This window comes from Oryctolagus cuniculus, chromosome 5, assembly GCF_964237555.1.
Source record: "Oryctolagus cuniculus chromosome 5, mOryCun1.1, whole genome shotgun sequence".
NCBI lineage: Eukaryota > Metazoa > Chordata > Mammalia > Lagomorpha > Leporidae > Oryctolagus > Oryctolagus cuniculus.
The window spans coordinates 60,699,736-60,724,829 of NC_091436.1; the positions used below are offsets into that span (position 1 = coordinate 60,699,736).

The window sequence follows — 25,094 nt, forward strand, 5'->3', positions numbered from 1 at the left end:
AGCATCCCATATGGACACCACTTCCAACCCCGGCTGCTCCACTCCTGACCAGCTAGCTCTCTGCTATGGCCTGGGAAAGCAGTGGAAGATGGCCCAAGTCCTTCGGCCCCTGCACCCATGTGGGAGCCCTGGAAGAAGCTCCTGGTTCCTGGCTTCCTATCAGCTCAGCTCTGGCCATTGCAGTCATTTGGGGAGTGAACCAGTGAATGGAAGACTTCTCTCTCTGTAACTTTCAAATAAATAAATCTTAAAAAAACAAAAACAAACTTGAAAGGCAGTTAGAGAGGTATCTTCCATCCACTGATTCACTCCCCCAAAGGCCACAACAGCTAGGGCTGGGCCAGGCTGAAGCCAGGAGCTTCTAAGTCTCCCATGAGTGCAGGGGCCCAAGTACTTGGACCATCCTCTGCTACTCTCTCTCCCAGGTGCTGGATTGGAAGTAGAGCAGCAGGGATACTGGTGCTGCCGGTAGTATCTTATCCTGCTATTCCACAGTGCCACCCCCACCTTTTAAAAATTACTTGAAAGTAGAGCTACAGAAATCTTCCACTTCTGGTTCACTCTCTGAATGGCTTAAAAGTTGAGTTTGGTCCAGGTCAAAGCCAGGAGCCAGGAACTCCATTTGCATCTTCCATAGGGGTGGCAGGTACCTGAGTACTTGACCCATCTGCTGCTGCTTCCCAGGGGGCATTAGCAGGCAGCTGAATCGGAAGCAGGGTAGAAGACTTCCACTGTCACTACCCTACAGGATGCTGGTATGACAAGAGGCGGATTAACCTGCTGTGCCATACCTGAATGAGGAAAAGTAGAGGGAAGTAGTCAGGGAAGAAAACCTATGAAGGCAGGAAGAATGGAACACAAAAGATCAGACAGGACACAAAAAGCGGATGAGTACGCAGTCTGTAGGTGGGCAGCCTGGAATTGGTGACAATTCACTGTCCGTGAGAATAAAAGCAATCAAGTTCACCACCTATGTGCCCGGCATCGAAACACATGAATTCCTTTAACACTCTGACCCCCAAATTCACTACCTATTTCCTGCAAGTGAACCTTGTAAGCAGGTACTGCATACACGTGTAACATTCTTTAACAGAAATTATAGGAAATATTTTCTAATATAAGTGCATTCTGAGATAAGAACTTGTGCTTTCCTAAGATTATCTTCAAGTTTTACATATGAGACTGTAGATCTGAAATTTTACAAAACATGGAAAATGATCAGGGTATACCTATCTGCATGGAAAAACGATCGAGCTTTTAATTTGTTCTGATCTAACAGAAACATGGGGGTGTTTAGCCTAGTGGTTGTGACATACATGTTCTACTTCAGAGTCCCTGAGTTTTTTTTTTTTTTTTTGACAGGCAGAGTGGACAGTGAGAGAGACAGAAAGGTCTTCCTTTTGCTGTTGGTTCACCCTCCAATGGCTGCCGCGCTGCGGCCGGCACACCGTGCTGATCCGATGGCAGGAGCCAGGAGCCAGGTGCTTTTCCTGGTCTCCCATGGGGTGCAGGGCCCAAGCACTTGGGCCATCCTCCACTGCACTCCCTGGCCACAGCAGAGAGCTGGCCTGGAAGAGGGGCAACCGGGACAGAATCCGGCGCCCCAACCGGGACTAGAACCCGGTGTGCCGGCGCCGCTAGGCGGAGGATTAGCCTAGTGAGCTGCGGCGCCGGCCTGAGTCCCTGAGTTTTAAATATGGCTCTGCTACTGACTCTAACTTCCCAGTAATGAAGACCCTGCGAGGGAGTGAAGAAGACTGGGTTCCTACCACCTCAGGGGGTGACCTGGATTGAATTCCTGGATTCCTAGGTGGGTCCAGTCCTGGCTGTCTGAGGCATTTGGGGAGTGAACCAGCAAACTGGAGCTCATCTGTCTCTCTGCCAATCAAAACATACTTAAAACAAGAAAAATGACTATTGGTCAATGGGCTCAGTTTGGACAACCCCCAATCCCACAGTCTAAAGACCTAATTGGTAACATAAAAGCTGGAATTTCTACCTTCAAACTTTTGATTTTTACTCCAATCTCACAAATGTACACCTTTATACTGTTTTTAAATCTCGAATGTACAGCATTTGTTCAAGCAGACTATTCAAAAAAACAGATCAACAGAAAACTTTCTAAATGTCACTACATAATTCATCAAGCAAATTTTTATTGAAGCTTAAATTGTGGTACAGAAATACATTTCAACTGATTTAAGTCCAACACCAATGAAGGGAAAAATTATGGCACCAAACTTTTCCTCCTCTGTCATACTAATTTTAGATTACTAGTCAATCTACACTTTTCATTTTTGTAGGCTTTGTTCCACACAAATTTGTGCAAATTTTCCACATTAGAATTATTAGGGAAATCATTAGAAATCTATTAGGGGAAAAAAAAAATCAGACCTCAAGCCAACAATTATCAAACTACTAGGATACTGTTCAAGAACAAAATCTACTTCCAGTATTGGTCCTCAAAACAGCAACTCAAAATAGTAGGTGCTGTGCTCATTACAAAATCAAGGTTTCACCTCCCAAGGAACCTTTCAATCAACCACACGCTTAACCTAAGTGAAAACAGTGTTCCAACCACTTGATTTCAAACCAAGATGATTTTATGTTTAGAAACACTTAAAAAAGGTGCTTCATTTATAAATATGGCAGGAACAAAACATCACTGTATCAATCCAGAAATTATTTTAACAAATGTTGTGAGGACAAGAAATAAAAATGTTACTCCATATTACTGTTCTGTCAGTTGCTTAGATCCCACAGTCATTGCAAATATAGCTAACAGATGCCAACTCTTAAAAGTCTGTACTTCTAGTCATTTCCTACTGACTATTTGGGAATTTTACATCATATTTTGTTCATTTGTGTATTGTTTGGTCATATATCTAAACAACCTGCACAATTCTCATTCTGAGCAGTCATTCATCTCATCCAGTGAATGGCACGGTGAATGGAACACCATAGTTAGAGGCACATGTGAAGTCAGAACACTCACATCCATTACAAAGTCACACAAGACAGAAAAGACACCGACTCTGCTCTGAACCAAACTTTACACTATGGTAATAAAAATTAAGGTCAATAATCCAAGCTGACTTACTGAATCCAGTACAACCTCTGCTAATTCTCCCTGCTAATCAACTGACAAAAATCCCTTTATACTATGACTTAGGAAGATAGTCAAAGGCATGGCACTCAATAAAAGCCAATTTCATTTACTGTGGAGCACAGAATAGCTCAGGTTTTCCACACAGGTGAGCCAGGACACCCTAGTCTCTACAACTCTCTATGGGTCTTCCTTGCTAATTAAACTGGGTAAGTTTACTTTCACTATCTTCCAAAAGAGTTCATGCCAATTCAAATGGCTCATGTTCTTATAAGACAATTAAGCACAGGGACCACCCCCCTGCTTCCCCATGTGGGGTATTAGAGTCACTTATAAACCCACAGTGTGACAGTGTATTGCTTTATTTGGGGGGTTTGGGGCAGACACCATGGTGAGGGAAGAAATCAAAGTACAAATGCAAGGAGCAATAATGTTAAAATAGAAACACACAAAATGAGTAACTGCAATCATTTTTTAAGAGGAATCAACTCATGAAGAAAAACTTTAATTGCTGTTGCAAAAAACATCTGTATGAAGTAGAAATTGGTTTCCATAACATTAGTAGAGAATATGTTCTAGAAAGTGGAGGTAACTGGACATAAAATCCTGGCAGCAATAGAACAGTCCCAGATGGTTAGGCTGAGGCCAACACCTAATGAGGACGAAAGCCTTGTCTGTGGGGAATTTTGGACGATACCTGCAGAAATATTACACTGCGCATAAACCAAATTGAATTGTTTTCACAAGTGTTGTAAAGTTTCATATAGTAAAAGTTTTTTTCTACATGCACTTCAATTTCACAGCAAGAGTGGCATAGAATACCTAAACACAGAAGAGAGCATTCATGCAAGATATCTAACTCCTTGATATAATAATGCATACAATTCAAAATGATTCCACTATCATTACATCTAGGGCTCTGTGCAACTACAAAGTGGTGGTTACGGAAAGCATGGCCCCCAGTGTCAACATCTAGAAAGCGGCCACCACCTTCTATGTGTGTTCTCTTTTTGCGTTTTTTCTTCATGTTTCTTAATCAACTCTGCTGTTGTTGCTGCTTCTTAGCAAAACTGGTAAAAACAAAATTGTAATCGTTGAACATAGCACTCTGGCAATCAAGACGTTTAAAGCCTTCAATCTTCTGGGGCGAAGAAAGCACTGTGCGACATTTAGAACTCTGGGAACAAATTCAACAATTATTAGTACATCCAGTGAAAGTTATGCAATAAACACACCTCTCTCTTATTGAAATGCTGGCATCTTACAGACTGCAGTGGGGCATCTTATGTTCCCCTACCAGGTCTGTCAACAGGACAAGAAGAGCTCACGAGAGGGCAAGATGGAAAACAAGGATGGGCAGAAGTCCCACAAAGCACACACAACTTCTCATCCACCAGTAGCAACCTCCCAAGGAGTACCTCTGGTGACCATCGGCGTGACTAGTTAAGTGCTCTGTTTTAGAACATGCCTTTATGACAGGCCTTACTAGCCTTACTCCTTCCCTTTAAGATTTTATTGTCAATTAAGATATCAAATTACCTGATTAACAAACAAGGTGGTCACAAATTTTCCTGGCTTGAAGACTTCCACAACTTTCCTGATCAGGTCATCATAGGAGGTCTGACTTAAGTTTGTTTCAAAGCTAACATAAGAAAATTCTGGTTCCGGAGTGATGTGAATAGTCCAATAAGTTCCCTTAGAGAAACAGCTTTGTGTTAATAATGCAAAGGATATATTAAAGTATTTAAATAGTTATTGAAGCAAGATATTATTACTTACATCCGATTTCATTCCATTCATTGAATACCCACAAGGATTGAATAGTGTGGCATCAATGACAGAACCTGGTATCAGGTCACGAATTCCACTCTCCTGGGGGAAAAAAAAAACCAAGATCAAATTAAACACAATTTTGAATTAATAAAAACAAAACAAAACAAAACAAAACTGAGTGCTCATGCAGAAGAATCTAGCAGTGATTTTTATAGGAAATGCTTACACGAGTGACATCCTTTGCAGTAACACCATCTTTCATGTAGAACTGGTCCATGACTGCTGGGTCAAGCTCACTCATCAGAATCTCCAGGGTTTGATCTGGCTGGCTGATTACCCGACTCTCTGGAAAATCCAGAGTATACAGGTACCTACACAATAAAAAAAAAGTTTCTAAAAATGCTAATTGGTGGTTTAAAGTAAATCCTACATGGAGTGCACAAAAACTCCACAGAATTTCAAACATACCAACAGTCAGAATTCATACGTCCCATACAATATGCTGCTCCATCTGTTGAGGAAAGAGAATGTAAAATAAATATAATATCCACTGAACAGGATGGCTTATTAGCAACCTTCTAACAGGCAACATGATAGTATCTATCATCAATCAGACACATCAGCAGTGAAGGGAAACTAAGCGGGTGAATCTGAGACAAGCAGGATCCCTCCTTGCACTAAGACATTGTCTGGCCATCACTGGGAGGCTGATATTTCAGCTAGTAGGTCTGTCTAAATGGAGATGATAAACAGCTTACCCTCCCTGCTAAACTCCTTTAGGAAATGGAGTCTGGTTACCCATTTATCTACTCTCCCAATTAAATACAAAGTTATTTATACAATACTTCCGATACTGTTTCAAGGTCTCAACACAAACACTTGGCAAGCATTTGTTCTGATAATCAACACTCTGATGTAGCTTAGTATGGTTTTGTGTCGGATCATGTAAGTCACTTTGTGCAAAGTTATTAAATTATGCTAGGATTTTGGTCTCATCCAAGAAGTAAGGGTGTTATATCAGTGATCATTTGTAAGCCAGTTCAAAAAATTCTGGGTCAGAGTTCAATAATCTGGAAGGGCTCATAGCTCTTCCTTTATATTGTCAAAGGATACAGGAGGATATAGGAGGTCACTCAAAAAAGTTCATGGAAGGGGCCAGTGTTTGAGCTAGTGCTTATGACACCAGTTCTCACATTGCATAGCAGAGAGTCTGGGTGTGGTGCCTCCCCTACAATTCCTGACTCCAGCTTACCCCTACAATGGACCACGGGAGGTAGTGGTGATGCTTCAGGTTACTTGGGTTCCTGCCAGCCAATGTGTGGAAGACATGAACTGAGTCTCTGGGTCCAGCCTTTGGCCTCCACCCAGCCCCACTGGGGAGTAAACAAATGGACAGGAGATCTCTCATTCTGCTTCTTAAAATAAATAAAATGCAACTGAGTTCATTTTTGTGCAGAAATAATGTTTTTATACTCTGTAAATTCTGTTTTATCGTATAAAGTTTACTATTGTACTGATAAAACATCCAGGTAAGTTTAAAAAGCAAAATATTAGAGGGATAGGCATTGTGGCATAGCAGATAAAGCTGCTGCCTGTAATGCCCGCACCCCACATGGGTGCTGGTTCCAGTCCCAGCTGCAACATGTCCAATTCAACTCCCTCCCAACGGCCTGGGAAAAGCAGCCTTCAAAAGATGGCCCAAGTATTTGGGCCCCTGCCGCTCATGTGGGAAACCCAGAAGCAGCTCCTGGCTCCTGGGTTCAGCCTGGCCTAGTCCTGGGAGATGCAACCACCTGGACAGTAAACCAGCAGATTGAAGATTTCTCTCCCTCTGTGACTCTGACTTTCAAGTAAGTAAACACATCTTAAAATAAAATACATAGTGTGCTGTATTTGCATATATACGCATTCTCACACAGAGATATATGAAACATTAAATCCTTTAAGAAGGCAGATTTAAATTCATTTAAACTTACTTGGGAAAATCGCATTAAGAAACTCTATTTCTTCCTGGAAATTCCGGTGTGGGTACCCTTGGTGAGAAGGCTTCATGAAATTCTTACGAGAATAAAAGAAGCTCTTAAGAAGAAGAAGAAAGAAAGGTAACTTTAAGACACAGAATCCAGTACCATTTTTTTCTAAAGCAAAACTATTTTCTGCACATAGAAATTCAGCAAAATCAAAATTTTAGTATTTTCCCCAACGTTATAAAGTATACAATTAGCTTCCTGGACTGATTCTGCTGTAGTCTCAGTGTGTGCATTTATAGAATACTGCAATGATCTGTTTCTGAGATCAGTATACCCAGTCTATATAGATGATGGGTCAAAACTGTATAGACAAGGCCTATGTCATGGAGAAGTTAAAGCCACTGCTGCTGACACCCAAGCCACCATCCCATATCAGAGTGCTGGTTCGAGTCCTGGCTACTCTGCTTCTATCCAGTTCTCTGCTGATGTGCCTTTGGAAGGCAGGAAAGGATGGCCCCAAACTAGGTCATCTCAGTCATGAAATTTTCCTTCTTATCTTGCAGTTTCTCATACAATAAACAGTTATTGTTTGACTACTTTTTTCTCCCATTCGAATTTCATCCCAACAGGCTCAACAGTTTATAGTTCTCTTTCTCCTACAGTGTGGATCATCTCACCACATACTCTTATGCACTATAACTGCACAGTTAATACAGATTTATTTACGAGGCACATCACAGGCTAAGCATCTGTGTTTCTGCTTACTTACTTGAATTGAGTCAAACCCACTGTAGTCCCTAGCAAGCTTCAGCAGGGGAACCAGCGCTTTCAGCAAGAGGGTGGTACCACATGTCTTCAAAATGAAACGTCTCTTGGAGACAAACATGCTACTCTCACTGGGGATGAAAAAAGTCACATCATCACAATATTTCTGTACTACTCAGGATCCAACTGACCTATTATTAAGTTATAACTTTTGGCTAGTATTTTTAGCTAGTATCTCAAGAAAGCAAATAAGTAACATTATTCTTCTCTATTATCCAAAAGTTAGTTTAAGCTTCTGGAGCCTCACAGAAACAGGCCTCATTACACAAGTTCTCTCTTACACTCTGGGTCAGAGTTCAATAATCTGGAAGGGCTCATAGCCCTTCCTCATCTTGCACCACTACTCAGCCTCACAAGTTATTTCTGTAACCATCTCATTATTTCTTCAACTAGATACTAAGCTCCATGAGGAGGGAATGTTTGCTTTTACTCACCACTATACCCCCAGGGCTTGGCACAGAGTAATCATTTTGATAAACATCTGTATGTGCCAAACAAAGGCTTAATAAGAAGTAGGAACTTTCTGCATCTTGTCTAATCCAATAGCCCTGAGGACCATCACTACATAACATAAGCATTCAAAGTATATATTGAATAGCTTTGCACCTACATAAAAGGTGGGAGGCTCTTTTATATGCCAATACAGAACCCATATTTTTTTAATATGGTGAAGCTAATTTTCACTTCGCCTGAAGTTCTGACACCAAGGTCCTCTGAGAAAAGGACCTGCATCTGGAGTGCTGGGGTAGCATGACATGGAGGTGTGGAGACAGTCAATCCTCCTTTGACAAGTTCTTGCTGCTGGTTATCACAACCAGCATGGAACACTATTAGGTAAGGTTCCAAAACTAATGGTTACAAACACTCAAGTCATTAACATTTTATTTTATACCACACTGGCAAAAATGAGGTAAATATGATTCTAGAACTAAGACTGAGGGGGGACAACTCAATGTTTCACATGAAGTCACGAGTGAGTCGGGAGCTAGCTGGCTCGCACTTGCTCGCAGGACTTACCTGAGTACATAAGCTTCCTGCTTGTCAGTTTTTGTCACACTTATGATTGAACATTGCACATCCTTCAAAAGTATGTCCCACTCAGATCTATTATTTAATGAAAAAAAAATACAATTAATAACAGTCCTTGCCTACTCTCAAGTTTAAACTCTCATACAAGTTCCCCAAGACCACATTTTCTCTACTGCTCCAGCTTCTCTTAGGAAACCAACACTGATATGTACAGATAAGAGCCCATTTTGCCTTCCATGAAAACAGGAAATTTATACCATTTATTTATAACTTATTGAAACAAAAATAGACAAAAAACACGAATAAGCCATTTAGAGAGGAAATTCAAAAGCCCACAAACCAAGGGAAACTTTTTTAAAAAAGCATCATTTTACCAACTAAACTGACAGATTTAAAAGGCTGCCTGATGGAGTAATCTGTTACTAATATTGTTTAGATATCAAACTGGCAGGTGATCTGATCTATTTAACAGTCAGTCTAATACAGCGAGAGAGCAAAATGGAACTAGCCTTATTTTCATGGAAGCAAGTGCTTCTTGAAGATCTCTCTTTTTTCTTTCTATGTAACTCTGCCTTTCAAAAAAAAAAAAAAATCTTAACAACAACAACAAAAGAATTCCTAGAGATATCTTCAGATTACCAGATTAAGGGCTACAAATCTTAAAGCCCTTGCATGCCAGTCTTCTCTACCCATGAAAAGGGCTCTATCATTTCTTAGCAGATGGAAAACCTCTTTGCCTCTCTGTAACTCTGCCTTTTAAACAAATAAATCTTAAACAAAAAAAACAAGCACAAGCAGCCCTATTAGAATTTTGTGCCTGTTTCATCACTTTGCTAAAAGAAACTGTTACCAGCGACCAGCCATCTAAGTATGGACAACCATCTGAAAATCTTTAAAAGTTACTGAATTATGCTTGGTAATGATTACAGAACTGAGCTGTTCTATTTGACCGTAACTTTATTAAGCAATTTTCCAAAAGTTTTCAAAAAAATTTTAAGGTTTATATTTTGAATAAAAAGTTGTACTGTTTAGACCAAAAAAGCTACAATTAAGATAGTTCTGAGCATCACAAAAATTTTTAGAAAATCCCGTTAAAATAGCCGGCGCCGCGGCTCAATAGGCTAATCCTCCACCTAGTGGCGCTGGCACACCCGGTTCTAGTCCCGGTCGGGGCGCCGGATTCTGTCCCAGTTGCCCATCTTCCAGGCCAGCTCTCTGCTATGGCCAGGGAGTGCAGTGGAGGATGGCCCAAGTGCTTGGGCCCTGCACCCCATGGGAGACCAGGAGAAGCACCTGGCTCCTGCCTTCGGATCAGCGCGGTGCGCCGGCCGTGGTGGCCATTGGAATGCTGGCGCCGCAGGCGGAGGATTAGCCTAGTGAGCTGTGGCGCTGGCCGGGGTATATGAATTGATTAAGATAACCTGAAGGTCCTGGCAGGTGTGTGTATGAGAGATATTGTAGCACAGTGAGTTGGGCTGCTACCTGGAACTTTGGCATTTCTACCCCTACTAAAGTGCCTAGGATTAACTTTCACCTCTGCTTGCAATTCAGCTTCTTGATTAATATGCCTAGGAGGCAGATGATGGCCCAGGTATTTGGGTTCCTGGTACCCACATGGTAGACCCAGAAAGAGGTGCTGGCTCCTGGCTTTGGCCTGGCCTGGCCCCAGCTGTTGTGAGCATCTGGGGAGTGAACCAGCAAAAAAAGGGGCCGGTGCTGTGGTGTAGTGGGTGGTGCTAGTTTTTCCTGCTACTCCACTTCTGATCCAGCTCTCTGCTGATGCATCTGGGAAATCAGCAGAAGATGGCCCAAGTGCTTGTGCCCCTGCACCCACATGGGAGACTAGGAAGAAGATTGGCCCACTTCCTGCCACTGAGGCCATAGGGGGAGTGAACCAGAAGATTTGTCTTTCCACTCGCTCTCTGTGTTAACTCTGCCTTTCAAATAAATTTTTTTTAAAATTTTATTTATTTGACAGAGTTATAGACAGTGAGTGAGAGAGAGACAGAGAAAGGTCTTCCTTCCATTGGTTCACTCCCCAACTGGAAGCTAGGGCTGACACTGCGCCATTCCCCAAATGGCCGCTACAGTCGGTGCGCTGCGCTGATCCGAAGCCAGGAGCCAGGAGCTTCTTCCTGGTCTCCCATGTGGGTGCAGGGGACCAAGCACTTGGGCCATCCTCCACTGCCCTCCCGGGCCGCAGCAGAGAGCTGGACTGGAAAAGGAACAACTGGGTCTAGAACCCTGAGCCTATATGTGATGCCGGCGCCATAGGCGGAGGATTAACCAAGTGAGTCACAGTGCCAGCCCCATCAAATAAATCTTAAAAAACAAAAAACAAAACAAAACAACAGAAACAAAAACCCAAAACCAAAAAACAACTCTGTACTCTCCACATTTTGAATAAATGCCTGGAGTATTTATTACAAATGTCACTATTTTTTCCTCTAAACTTTATTGCATAGCAACTATTTTTACATAGCACTTAGACTGAATGAGGTAATATAAGTAGGTGAATCTCCTGGTTCTGGCCTGGCCCAGCCCAGGGCCTTGGTGGCTACCTGGGAAGTAAATCAGCAGACGGAATACCTGTCTTTCCCTCTTCTCTTTCAGATAAATATATCTTTTTTTTTTTTTTGACAGGCAGAGTGGACACAGAGAGAGAGAGACAGAGAGAAAGGTCTTCCTTTGCCGTTGGTTCACCCACCCTCCAATGTCCCTGCGGCCGGTGTGCTGTGGCCAGCGCACCGCGCTGATCCGATGGCAGGAGCCAGGTACTTATCCTGGTCTCCCATGGGGTGCAGGGCCCAAGCACTTGGGCCATCCTCCACTGCACTCCCGGGCCACAGCAGAGAGCTGGTCTGGAAGAGGGGCAACCGGGACAGAATCCGGCGCCCCGACCGGGACTAGAACCTGGTGTGCCAGCGCCGCAAGGCAGAGGATTAGCCTAGTGAGCCACGGCGCCGGCCCAAATAAATAAATCTAAAAAAAGTTTCTCAATCAGCACTCCTGACAATTTGATCCAGATAGTTCCGTGTTGCAGGTGACTAACCTATGGGTTGCACAATGTATAATGTGTAGCAGCACACCCTGTCCTTCCATCCTCCCATGGAGGACAAGGAACTTTAAAAAAAAAAAAAAGATTTATTTTATTTGAAAGGCAGTTGCCAGCGCCGTGGCTCAATAGGCTAATCCTCTGCCTGCGGCGCCGGCACACCTGGTTCTAGTCCCGGTCGGGGCGCTGGATTCTGTCCCGGTTGCCCCTCTTCCAGGCCAGCTCTCTGCTGTGGCCAGGGAGTGCAGTGGAGGATGGCCCAAGTCCTTGGGCCCTGCACCCGCATGGGAGACCAGGGTAAGTACCTGGCTCCTGCCTTCGGATCAGCAAGGTGCGCCGGCCGGCAGCCATTGGAGGGTGAACCAACGGCAAAAGGAAAACCTTTCTCTCTGTCTCTCACTGTCCACTCCGCCTGCCAAATAAATAAATAAATAAATAAAATAAAATAAAAAAAGAAGAAAGGCAGTTACAGAGAAAGGGAAAGGCAGAGATCTTCCATCTGCTGGTTAACTTCCCCAAATGGCCACAATGGCTGGAACTGGGCCAGACTGAAGTCAGAAGCCAGTAGCTTCTTCTGGGTCTCCCACATGGGTGCAGGGGCCCAAGGATTTGGGACATTTTCCACTGCTTTCCCAGGCACATTAGCAGGAAGCTAGATTGGAAGTGGAGCAGCTGGGAATTGCACTGGTACCCATATGGGATGCCAGTGCTGCAGGTGCCAGCTAGACCAGCTGAGCCACTAAGCCAGAACTAGGATGAGGCATTTAAGATCAGAAAAAGTTATCTCAAGGCCAGCGCCGTGGCTCAGTAGGCTAATCCTCCGCCTGCGGCGCCGGCACACCAGGTTCTAGTCCTGGTCAGGGTGCTGGATTCTGTCCCGGTTGCTCCTCTTCCAGGCCAGCTCTCTGCTGTGGCCAGGGAGTGCAGTGGAGGATGGCCCAAGTACTTGGGCCCTGCACCCCATGGGAGACCAGGAGAAGCACCTGGCTCCTGGCTTCGGATCAGCGGCGGCCATTGGAGGGTGAACCAATAGCAAAAAGAAGACCTTTCTCTCTCAGTGTCCACTCTGCCTGTCCAAAAAAAAAAGTTCTCAAGTCAATAACTACGTAAACCAACATTGCAATCCTATGCTATAAATACATCCCAAAGCCACATCTTCGTTCATCTTTAGTTAGTTAGATTTATTGAACTTTGTGTTTGAGGAGTTTCATAGTACAACGATCACCACAGAGCCCAACTTCATAGTTTACAACATAGACCAGGGATTCTCAGTCTCAGCTGATGAGCTGTGTTTGGGACAAAGCACAGACAACTTCCATCATCATTACTGTCCCTGATGTGACACCCTAACTTATTATGTAAATTTAACACTGAATTCATAGATACATAATTTACAAAGAACCTTGACCAACTGTCTAAAATTCTTTTGTCCTTCTCATCATTAATTTGGATAGAAAGCAGAGCACTGAAAAACTACAGAGTAATATTGTAAAGCAGGCAGTCTGTTGCAACTACTCAGCTCTGCCTTTACAAGGAGAAAATGCTCATACATATCATAAATGAGTGGATGTCAGATTCCGATAAAGCTTATATTCGAGTTCTTGTAATGGACTAGGCTAGGCTGTGAGGATAGAAACAATGGTGAGTTTTTTCTTTCTAAATATTTATTTCATCTACTTGAAAAGCAGAGAGAGAAAGAGAGAGAGCGAGCATGCGCGTGGTGCAACAGCAACTTTCAAATGCTCCCAATAGCTAGGGTTCTGCAAAGCTGAAGTCAGAAGCTTGGAATTCCAACCAAGTCTCTCTCTCTCTCTCTCTCTCTCTCTCTCTTTTTTTTTTGACAGGCAGAGTGGACAGTGAGAGAGAGACAGAGAGAAAGGTCTTCCTTTGCTGTTGGTTCACCCTCCAATGGCCGCCGTGGCCGGTGCACCGTGCCTATCCAAAGGCAGAAGCCAGGTGCTTCTCCTGGTCTCCCATGGGGTGCAGGGCCCAAGCACTTGGGCCATCCTCCACTGCACTCCCTGGCCACAGCAGAGAGCTGGCCTGGAAGAGGGGCAACCGGGACAGAATCCGGCGCCCCGACTGGGACTAGAACCCGGTGTGCCGGCGCCGCAGGCAGAGGATTAGCCTAGTGAGCCGCAGCACCGGCCCCAACCAAGTCTCTTACGTGTGTGGCAGGAGCCCAAGCACTTGCACCATCATCCGCGACCTTCCAAGATGCGTCAGCAAGGAGCTGGATTAGAAGTGGAGTAGCTGAGATTTAACTAGCTGCACAAGGCTCATCCCTCCTAGAATTTGTTTTTTACTTGGTTGGTTCAATCCACAGATGGGGAACACAAGGTCATAGAGGGTCAATCAACTGTAATTTAAAACGTAAGTGAGGTCAAATAACAAGTGTGCCAAGACAACACAATGGGAAGGAAAGAGTCTCTTCAACAAACAGTGCTGGGACAAGTAATTGTCCACACAATAAAATGAACTGGGGCCTTTACATTACTTATATAAAAATTAATCCAAAATGGACCAGAAATCTAAACATAAGAGGGAAAACTACAGAACGCCTTGAATACATATGGTAAAAGCATCAGCAAAGCAGATTTGACGATTTTTTTTTGACTCAACACCAAAAGCACAGGCAACAAAAGTCAAAGGCAAATGAGACTACAAACTTAAAACCTTCAATGTATCAAAGGAAACAATCAACAGAGTGAAAGACAACTTTACACAATTATAAAAAAACAGATGATTTTCCAAAAATATACAAATGGCCAACAACCTAAAGAAATGCACAGAAAACCACAAAATATCACCTCATCCACACTAGGGTGGTCACTATCAAAAGAACAGACAGGCCGGCGCCGCGGCTCACTAGGCTAATCCTCCGCCTAGCGGCGCCGGCACACCGGGTTCTAGTCCCGGTTGGGGCGCCGGATTCTGTCCCGGTTGCCCCTCTTCCAGGCCAGCTCTCTGCTGTGGCCTGGGAGTGCAGTGGAGGATGGCCCAGGTGCTTGGGCCCTGCACCCCATGGGAGACCAGGAAAAGCACCTGGCTCCTGGCTCCTGCCATCAGATCAGCGCGGTGCGCCGGCCGCAGCGTGCCGGCCGCGGCGGCCATTGGAGGGTGAACCAACGGCAAAGGAAGACCTTTCTCTCTGTCTCTCTCTCTCTGTGTCCACTCTGCCTGTCAAAAAAAAAAAAAAAAAAGAACAGACAATAAAAACTGCTGGAGAGCTGGGGCCAGTGTTGTGTGTAATGGCTTAGCAGGAAAAGCCACCGCCTGCAGGGCCGGCACCCCCTATTGGTGACAGTTCAAGCCCTGGCTGCCCCACTTCTGATCCAGCTCTCTGCTATGGCCTAGGGAAGCAGTAGAAGATGGCCCAAGTCCTTGGGCTCCTGCACCCACGTGGGAGGCCAAGAGGAAGCTCCTGGTTCCTGGCTTCGGATTGGCGCAGCTCCAGCCATTCCGGCCACCTGGGGAGTGAACCAGCAGATAGAAGACCTCTCTCTTTCTCTGCCTCTCCTCTCTGTGTAACTCTGATTTTCAAACGAAAAATAAACAAATCTTTACACAGTATGGTGGTCCCTCAAAAATTTGAACATATTTCTACTGTATTTAACCAAAAGAATTGAAAACAGGGGGTGGGGGGAAGAGGAGTGCGTTTTAGCCTAGGGGTTAAGATGCTTTCATCCCTTTTTAGAGTTCTTGGTTCCCAGCTTCCTGCTGATGCAGACCCTGGGAGGCAGCAGTGACAGCTAAAGTAGTCCAGTACCTGCGGCCCACAAGGGAGACCGGATTGAGTTTCCAGACATTGCAGGCATTTGGAGAGTAAACAAGAGGATAGGAGCTCCCACTGTCTTTATCTGCCTCTCTATGGCTCTCAAATAAATTTAAAAAGAAAGCTGTGTCTACAAGAGATATTTGTACTCCCAGGTTCATAGCAGCTTAATTCACAATAGCTAAAAAGTGAAAGCAACCTGAATGTCCAAAAGTGGATGGATTATGCAACCTTAAAAAAGGAAATCCTGTCACATGCTACAAAGTAGATAAATGAACCAGATTATTATGTTAATGTAAGTCAGTCACAAAAGGACAACTGTATTATTTCAATGACATAAAAAGTGTTTAGCAGTGGGCTCTGCATCCATAGGTCAACTTCTGCAGATTCTACCAACTGTGGATTGAAATTATCTGGAAAAGAAAACTGCCTTCTGAGTTGTACACACTGTCCCCTTGTTCAGTACAGTGTAACAACTATGTAGCACTTACAGTGTATTAGTTATTGTAAGTAATCTAGAGACATTTCAAATATGTGGACAGCATGTGCTTAGCAGTACAAGCAAACACTGCCATTTAAAAGGGACTTGAGCATCTGTGGAGGGTCACGGAACTAATCTCCCATGAATACTAAGGGATGACTGTATCCAGTTTTAGTTTTACAAGAAAAACAATACTAGCAATCTGCTACACACAATGAATATAATTAGCACCATAAAATTGTACCCTTAAAATGGTTAAGATGGTAAGTTTTGTTTTGTTTTTTAAAAGTTGCAATGCTAAAAAACTGAAATGGTAGAAAACAATGCTGCTGGCAGATTTGGTAAAGTAGATTCATGGGTCCTGCCCTGAAATTGAATCGCGTTTTTTTAAAAATGCTTCTGGGGGCTGGTTTGAACCCTGGCTGTTCCACTTCCAATACAGCTCTCTGCTGAGGCCTGGGAAAGCAGTGGAAGATGGCCCAAGTCCTTCCATCCCTGAACCCATGAGGGAGACAGGGTAGAAACTCCTGGCTTCAGATTGGCCCATCTCTGGCAGTTGAGGCCATCTGGGGAGTGAACTAGCAGATGGAAGACCTCTCTCTCTCTCTGCCTCTCTAATAAATAAATCTTTTTAAAAAAAAGATGCAGGCTCCTGGATTCAGATTAGTGCAGCTCTGGCCGTTGCGGCCAATTGAGGAGTGAACCAGCGGATGCAAGACACCCCCCCCCCCTCTGTAACTCTGTGTAACTTTCAAATAAATAAGTAAATCTTAAAAAAAAAAAAAAAAGCTTCTAGGGGGAGGGGATAGTGTGGCACATCAGTAAGCCACCACTTGCAATACAAACAATCCCTATTTGAGTGCCCAAGGTTCAGGTTCTGGCTCTGCTCCGGATCCTAGCCTCCTGCTAATGTGCACCCTGGGAGACAACAGATGATGGCAAGCACCTGGGTCCCTCTTACCCACCTGGGAGATTCAAATTGAGTTCCTGGATTTAGCCAGGCTCAGCCCCTCTTGCTGAGGGCATGTGGAAAGTGAACCAGCAAATAGAAGATCTCCCTCTGTTACTCTGCCTTTTAAATAAATACATCTTTTTAAAAAAGAAAATAAATTTTAAAGAGCTTCTAGGTGTCAAGATTACTTACTACTTCCTAAAGATGGCTGGTTTCAAAGTAATTTATTCAACCACATTAAGTTGCTTCCAACCATTAGTACTATCCTGTCTTTGGGTCAAAAGCATCCTTAAATGGGAGATTACCCTTGAGCAAGAAAACCTAAACTGACCAGAACCTGGACTCTGAGGATGCTTTCTTAGGACAGTTAATTCAGAGATCCCTACAATTAAGCACCCCTCCTTTGTTCAAAGAAACTAACCTGGAATGCAGTAACACTACTAAATATCAACATAGAACTTACATTGTTTCTCTATCTCAAATTGTTATCCCTAATTAATTTTTTCTTTTTTTGTTGGGGGGGAGGGAGGGATGTTGAGATGTGACAGGTAGGAAAATTAAGAGATAACAGACTCATTTATGCTTTTATTCATACTTATATAGGAAATATTAAATCCTGACTTGATAATTTTTATCTAGAATCTTATTTTGATTTTTTTTAAAGATTTATATATTTATTTGAGAGGCAGAGTTAGAGAGTGGGAAAGACAGAGAGAGAAGGAGGAGATTAAGAGAGGGATGTCATAAATGCAGTTTTATAAAAAAAAAAAAAAAAAAGAGAGAGGGATGTCTTCCACCCACTGGCTCACTTCCCAAATGGCCCCAATAGCCAGGGCCCGGCCAGGCCAAAGTCAGAAGCCAAGAGATTCTTCTAGGTCTCCCACATGGATGGCAGGGACTCAGGAACTTGGGCCATCTTCCACTGCTTTCTCAGGTGCATTAAGCAGGGAGTGGATCAGAAGTGGAGCAACCAGGACTCGAGAAAAAAAAAAATCTTAAAACAAAAACCCAAAAAACTGCTGACCACTAAAGGGAAACTATTAATAAAATATGCTTCCTTTAAATTTTAGACTTATGATGATGGTACCATTAGAAAATGAAAAGGAAAGCCACATAGATTCTGTAATGTAATCTGACAAATTGCACAGAAATTCAACAAAAAAGGAGGCAAAACACCAAGTATCTCCTAAACCCAAATGGCCAATTAAGATATAAAAAGATGTCCAATTCTATTAGTCAGAAATGCACTCCTTAATGAATGGTCCCTCATCTCCCTTTGTAATCCACAACTTCCTTCACCCCAGCCTCAGGCAATCTCTGGCATATTTGTTTGCATTTTCTAAGAGTTTTATAGAATCGGGGCCAGCTTTGTGGCTTAGCAGGTAAAGCTGCCATCCGATAGGGGCACTGGTTCTGGCTTCTCCACTTCCGATCCAGCTCTCTGACATGGCCTGGGAAAGCAGTGGAAGATGGCCCAAGTCCTTCCATCCCTGAATCCATGAGGGAGACACGGTAGAAGCTCCTGGCCCCTGGCTTCAGATTGGCCCATCTCCGGCAGTTGCGGCCATCTGGGGAGTGAACTAGCAGATGGAAGACCTCTCTCTCTCTCTGCCTCTGTCTAATAAATCTTAAAAAAAAAAAAAAAAAAAAAAAAAAAAGTTTTATAGAAATCTCAAGTCTTTTTTTGGGGGGTGGTAGTGGCTTCTTTCACTCAGTATCACTACTTATTACTCAAGTTTTTGCATATCTTTTTTTTTTAGGGCTTTGAAGTATGCTATAGGATAAACACATTACAATCTGTTCATTCACTTGCCTGTTAATATTTGTTTCCAGCTTCTGGGCTTTTACAGACAAAGCTACTATGATCAATCACATCTTTGTATAAAGAACTATTTCCTCTTCTCTTGGGTAAATAAAAATGAATGGTCTGAATCCTGACAGATGTTTCACTTTTTAAGAAATTGCCAAACCATTTTCCGAAGTGGTTGTATCCTTTCACATCCCATCGGGAGTTTGTGAGTCCCAATTCCTTTACATTTGGTCAGGTTATTATTTTTCTTTTAAGATCTATTTATTTATTTATTTGAAAGGCAGAGTGAGAAGGAGAGAGTGAGAGAAAAGAACTCCCACCTGCTGGTTCATTCCCAAGGGCCTGGTTTAGGCCAGGTTGAAGCCAGGAGTCAGGAGTTTCATCCAGGTTTCCACGTGGATTCTGGGGTCTAAGGACTTGGGCCATCTTCCGCAGCTTTCCCAGGTGCATTAGCTAGATCAGATACCAGCATTGCAGGAGGTGGCTTAAACCGTTATGCCACAATGCCCGCACCTTTGGTTAGGTTTTTATATCAAAATTATACTAACTGCAAAATGAGCCTGGAAGAGTGGTCCTTCTATTTCTTGGAGGAGTATGGAGAGAAGATAGGAACAATGCAGCAGTCTTTTATTAATGTAACTGTTGACTATTTTAGGATTTCTATTTCTTCTTGAATTCATTTTTCCCACAATATCCTATTTTTAATGTCTCTAACATCCAGAGAAATGGTCTCTGTAGACAACTGAGGCTTCTCTCTTAATTCTATATCTTCATGTTTAATATGTCTAACACTTATTTACTTGTTTATTTTAATACGGTCTGTTAGTATCTTGTAACCACAACTTTTATTCACATTTTAACGGAATACTAAAAGTGGGATAACATGCAAGGACTTTTTGAATTTCAAATTTTTATTAAATAAAAAGAAAACTAGTAGGTTATTCTGTTCAAGGATCAATGTAGTCAAACAGTCTGATATTCTCTGGTGACCCTATTACCTCTCCTCAAATAAAGCAACTTATTGCATGCCAAACTGTCAGGGCAACTGTTAATGTACAGCCTTTGGTATGTAAATCTGAATTTAAGCTTTCTTCTACAGCCCCGGTTGCTTAAAAAAAGGGGGGGAGCAAAGGACTTGGTGCAATGCAACAACTGTCACAGGATGCCTGCAGCAGAGAGCAGGTTCACATCCCAGCTCCTCCTACTCATATCCAGCATCCTGTTAATGTGTACCCTGAGAGGCAGCAGGTGATGGTTAAGTACTTAGGTCCCTTGCCACACACATGGGATACTCAGATGGAGTTCCCCAGCTATTGTAGGTATTTAGGGAGTGAACCAGGGGGACAGAACTCTGCCTTCCAAATAAAATTAAAAATTATAAAAATGTTTTTAAAAAGGGAAAAAATTTTGCCCCTAAAGAATCAAAGGTAAAGATAACACCTAAGTATGTTTGTTAACCTGTTTAATCCTCATAACGACCATGAGGTAAGCACCAAAAACTGCCTCCATTTTAGAGTTCACAGGACTATAAAGTGTTTGAATTCGACCTTATTATTCCAGAAGCCGTGTACTTCAGCATGGATCTGAACCTCACCTCCTCAAAGACCTCCTTCAACCATCCCTTCTTGCGAGGCCACTCATTTTATATTATTTACCTAGCATATTTTTAAGGTTTTTACCCTGTAGTAAATAACCAGTGCATCTGTTCTTCACTAGTCACTACAAATGTTCCTCAGGGGATTTCCAATGGGCTTCTTAGTAAACCCAATATTGTAGAAAACCTTGCAATTACTTGGCTTAACTTGCTTTACCTACACAACATGTGTGATATGATGGTAGGCTGCCATCAGTGGCTTAATGAATGTTGAATGTTCACAAAATGTATGGCACTAAATCATGAACTCTACAAAGAACAGAATGTTCAGTACTTCGAGACTTTTTTTTTTTGCCATCATTTTATGAACAACCATTAAGCAGGAAAACGATTTTAGCTGATGAATGTACAAAGTGAAAGTGGTTCTTAAACATTTTTAATAAGCAAGCTGTCTTTTAAAAAGCCTTTCTTCCCCTCCTTGACTCAGCAAACGTACCAGCCAAAAACTTAAATTCTGGCATTTTGGCCTTTATTAAAAGGGGGGGGGGGTACTTACATACTTACAAAGTATTAAGACTTCAAACATGTAAGAAACCAGAGCAACACAATTTTAGTTATTTATTTTCTAAGGCTGTTCTTATTCAGCTCTTCCTTGCCAAGATTTTCTAGGTGATAATTCTAATCGCAATCGTTTTTTCCGAACGCCCATCACAAACACCAGCTTTTCCATCTGTGAAATGGAGGCAACAGTAAGCTCCCCCACGTTTATTTCGAGAAAAGCCACCACTTCCTACTATATACATGTTAAAGCATTCAGAAACGAGCCTGGCACACAGTGAGCGCTACATAAGCCACTGTAAGCGTCACACAAAGCTTGAGAATCAGACCTGTGACATTTAGCTACGACTGCTTCTTTCTACAACGAAATCGTGCAAGACAGCTACTAGAAGCTGGGCTTCCCAAGTGTGCCTTAAAGTCTCGGCAGCACGTGTCTGCCGGGATCTTCCTCCAGTTGCTTTTTGTCGGGGGACGGCTGCGAGCGCAGCCAACATTCCTAAAACGCCCATTGGCCCACACCCTGAGGCCAGGCTCTCGGCCGGGCTCCGGCGCTCATTGGTCGCCGCCTCTCAATGAAGCGGGCCACGCCGGTTCCTCCGCCACACCGCCACCCTCGCCCGCACTTGTGCGCCGAGGGGCCGGGGGAGCGGCGAGCGGCCTAGGAAGGCCCGGGGCTGCTCGTCGTGCGCCTGCCGCCGGGAACACCGCCCAGGCATCCTCAATGTCGCCTGAGCTCGCCTTTGCGCTGGGATTCCCAGGGCGAGACCCCGAAAACCGCTGAGGCCAGCTCGCGCGCGCATGGCTGCTCACAGTGGCAGTGGGGGCGCCGGTCTTTTGCCCCAGCTTAAGGCATTAAAGGTATTATGTCCCAGGTCAATCGGGCATGGATCCCGTAAACGCAGGCCAGCCACCTCACCTCGGCCCGCGCCCCTAGCCCACCCAGCCCCGCTCCCCCGGATCCCGCCGACTCCCTAACAGGTTACACAACCCAAGGTCAAGAGGCTCGGAAGCAACCCTCGGCGGCTCCGCGGCCGGCCCCCGGGCCGCCCCAAAGGCTTTGGTGCAGAGCGCGTTAGGGCGGCGGTGGGGCCCAGCCACTGCGACACGACGGCTCCCGCCCAATCCCCGCCGCCCAAGCGACACATGCTGCCCGCCCGCTCGCGGGGACCGCGCGGGCTCGAGGCCTGCTCGCCAGTCCCCCCCGGCCCAGACCGGGAACGCCCCCGGCCAGCACGAGCCCCGCTCCAGCCCAGCTCCCTCCCTCCTCCATTCCCGAGGCGGGCACGCCCGAATTAGCGCCTGACTAAGCCCGCCGGGCCACACCTGCCCGGCGCGGACCGCGCGGGGTCCCCCACCCCCACGCCCCTCGCCCGGGGGCCGACTACCCTGGGAGGGCCCGGGAGGCGCCGGCTGCAAGACCACCCGAGCGGCGGCGCCACCCGCCGCCCCGCACGCCGGGCCGGGGACGTTACCTGAGCACGCGGCCGGCGCCTCCCCTCCCCCAGGCAGCGCCGGGCCCGGCAACGGCGGCGGCAGAAGCCGGCTCTGGCCCCGCGTGGACGCGGTCGCTCGCCCCGGAGCCTGGCGCCCTCCGCGGCCGCCCAGGCGACTCTCGCCCCACCTGAAGGCTGCGGGGACCCGGTGCCCGCCCGCGCCCGTCGCCTCCCCAGCGGCGAGAGCCCTCAGGCCCGGATCTGTGGGCGAGCCCCGGGCACCCACCTCGGGATAGTACGAAGATCCCCAGATCCTTGGTTTGCGTCGGGTTGCTGCCGGGAGAACCAAACCTCCAGCAGCTTCTCGGTCCCTTCGAAAAAATGTGCAGCTTCCATCACCGTGAGACTAGCGAACAACCAACAACCACAGAAAATCAACTAAATTAAATCTCTTCTCCCGCCGCTGCCGCCGCCGCTGCGGATTGTTCCAGCTGTGTTAGTAAAGTTCAGGTTCCTTTTTTTTTTTTTTTTTGCTATATTTTATATTAACTTTTTTTAAAAAAAGGATTAATAAAATTTTCCCGGCTTTTTTTTTTTTTTTATGAGCGAAAGTTGAACGTGAGTCTGTTGGAAAAAAGAGGCAGATACAGTTCAGTCTCTTGTAGTCCGCTGCTTCCCCGTTAGAGAGAGTTGAGCGAGCGCTAGCTAATGTCGCCGGCCATACTGTGTAAGCGAGGGCGCTGCGTGAGCGCCGACCTTATATACCTCATCTGCCCCCCGAAAGGCCCGGAAGTGACGCATGGTCCCGCCCCCCGAGGCTCATTAGCTGCCGCCGCCTGTCAATCGCTCTCCCGCCGAGCGGCGGCTGGTTGGCGGCGGGCGCCTGAGGAACGCTGCCCCGCAGATCTGGCTCTGGCTGTGGGCCGAGTGGGGGACCGCGCCGCGTTGTCCGGCTTGAGGACTGGGAACGTGGGGTCGAACGCAGAGATGGTGGGGCGAGGGGGAACGGAGTGAAGAAGGGCTGTGCGGCGCCGCGCAAAACTGGGTAGCAGAGAACGTAGGTGGGTCCTTCGGGGTGCTGGCGGGGTTCGGCACGGGCGGTGGCCAGCGCAGGGTCGGCATGGTGGCTCTCCTCGAGTGCAGTTCCCCGCCCCTGCTGAGGGACTTGGCCGGTTGCAAAAGTGTTTCCCCGAGGCGAACGCCGCCTAGGCAATCAAACAACCTCTGTCCGTAACGCACACCTTGTCAGGGGTCGAATTAGAAGGCGCAGTGGATTCCGCTCACGCCTTGGCCGATGTGCGGGCGAACGCAGACCTCGGCCCGTTTACACAATAGCCAGGAGCGGCGTCTCCCTGTTTGAAGAGGGAACAGCAACGTGGCGCCCAACCTTGGAGGGCTCCAGCTCTACCTACCTCCCGTCGTGGGAGCCTCGGAGTCGGCAGAGCGCAGCCGCCGCGGGGAAGCCCCGGCAGCGCCGTGCTCCCTCGGGGTCGATGGGTGGGAATCCAGCCTGCAACAACTCTTCCAAGAAATAGCGTCGGAAACTGTTTGGTGATATTTTCCTTGGAGTTTTGTGCCGCTGATGAGCTGATTGCCTTCAACTCGTGTTTAAGAGGGATTCACATGGAAATTCATGGAATGGGGGAAAATTCCATAGCTATCACTAGTGATAATTTAAAGAACCATCGATCGAATAGGTCACTGAATTTACTAATCGTATATCCTAAAATATAAAATAGTTGTCAAGTTGGAGTCAGTTTAACCGGAGGTGGCAAAATGGAGGTAACAAAGTTAACACTTGGAAATAGGGGAGGGGGAAATGCAGCCTGATCTAAAAATTACCATTGTTACAAGAAAAAAAGACTTTTTCTATGATCCTTAGACAAAAACATTCCTGAAAGTGAAATAAGATAATGTCAGCATGAAAAATCCCCTGAAAAAGATGTGGTTTGAGTTTGCAGCTTAGATACCCTGCAGGGTATACTTGTCTTAAAAGAGCATGCCTCCATGAAACCTGTTCAAAGAAGCTGCACTTGCCATGTTTTTTTAAAAGCATCCAACTCGAACTGGGGATTGGGACAAAAGATAATACATTATTTTATGATTTTAATAATTGAAAGAATGTGGTTGTTATACTTGGAATAAAGATAAAAGGCGTTTTTCCGTGTTTTACAAGCTTTTCAACTATTTGATGATTGCTTATTGAAAGGAAGACAGTGCCCACTAAACCACCTCAAACACTAATTGTGGTATAAACATAATTTGCCTTATAATTGCTTATAATTAGTTGCCTTTCAATTACTATTATGCCCCCCCCCCCATGCAATTTAAGTTAATATGAAAGTGCCGAGAATCTTGGCACGGTAAATCTCTGTTAACTTGGTATAGAATAATGTCTGTGAACCAGATGGGTCCTTTGTAAAATATATTAGTTTTTAAGCATCATTATTATCTTGAAGCTTGTACTAATAAGTAGGTCAGTTCATCTTTTCTTGAAGGTGTAACTGAGCTCAGTATATATAAAACATACTTATCATCCCTAAATGTTTCTCATCAATCAGCCCCCTTCATCACAGTGACAATTTTTTCTTGCCTTGCCAGTTTTTAAAAAGATGCTTCTTTTTTTTTTTTTTTTTTTTTTTTTTTTTTTTTTTTTTGCAGAGTTAGAGAGAGACAGAAAGGTCTTCCTTCCATTGGTTCACCCCCCAAATGGCTGCTATGGCCAGCGTGCTG

At 45.0% G+C, this 25,094-nt stretch overlaps 1 protein-coding gene across 1 annotated transcript; it reads right to left on the reverse strand.

The window, feature by feature from the left end:
- Window positions 1-2,139: 2,139 nt before the first annotated feature.
- Window positions 2,140-23,155, reverse strand: AMD1 (adenosylmethionine decarboxylase 1). The gene is made up of 9 exons (XM_051854416.2): window positions 22,648-23,155; window positions 8,692-8,778; window positions 7,619-7,745; window positions 6,856-6,958; window positions 5,348-5,390; window positions 5,106-5,250; window positions 4,886-4,978; window positions 4,646-4,801; window positions 2,140-4,283 (listed from the first exon to the last, which is right to left on the reverse strand). The coding sequence occupies exons 1-9, from the start codon at window positions 22,755-22,757 to the stop codon at window positions 4,143-4,145; spliced, it is 1,005 nt and encodes a 334-aa protein (XP_051710376.1). The 5' UTR covers window positions 22,758-23,155; the 3' UTR covers window positions 2,140-4,142.
- Window positions 23,156-25,094: the final 1,939 nt, after the last annotated feature.

Excerpts from the sequence above, each read along its gene's own strand:
- AMD1 (XM_051854416.2), bottom strand. The coding sequence starts at position 22,757 with ATGGAAGCTGCACATTTTTTCGAAGGGACCGAGAAGCTGCTGGAGGTT. Across the intron at positions 6,959-7,618 it reads GTGGGTTTGACTCAATTCAA|AGCTTCTTTTATTCTCGTAA; the intron begins GTAAGTAAGCAG and ends CTTCTTCTTAAG. Across the intron at positions 4,802-4,885 it reads TGAATGGAATGAAATCGGAT|GGAACTTATTGGACTATTCA; the intron begins GTAAGTAATAAT and ends TGTTTCTCTAAG.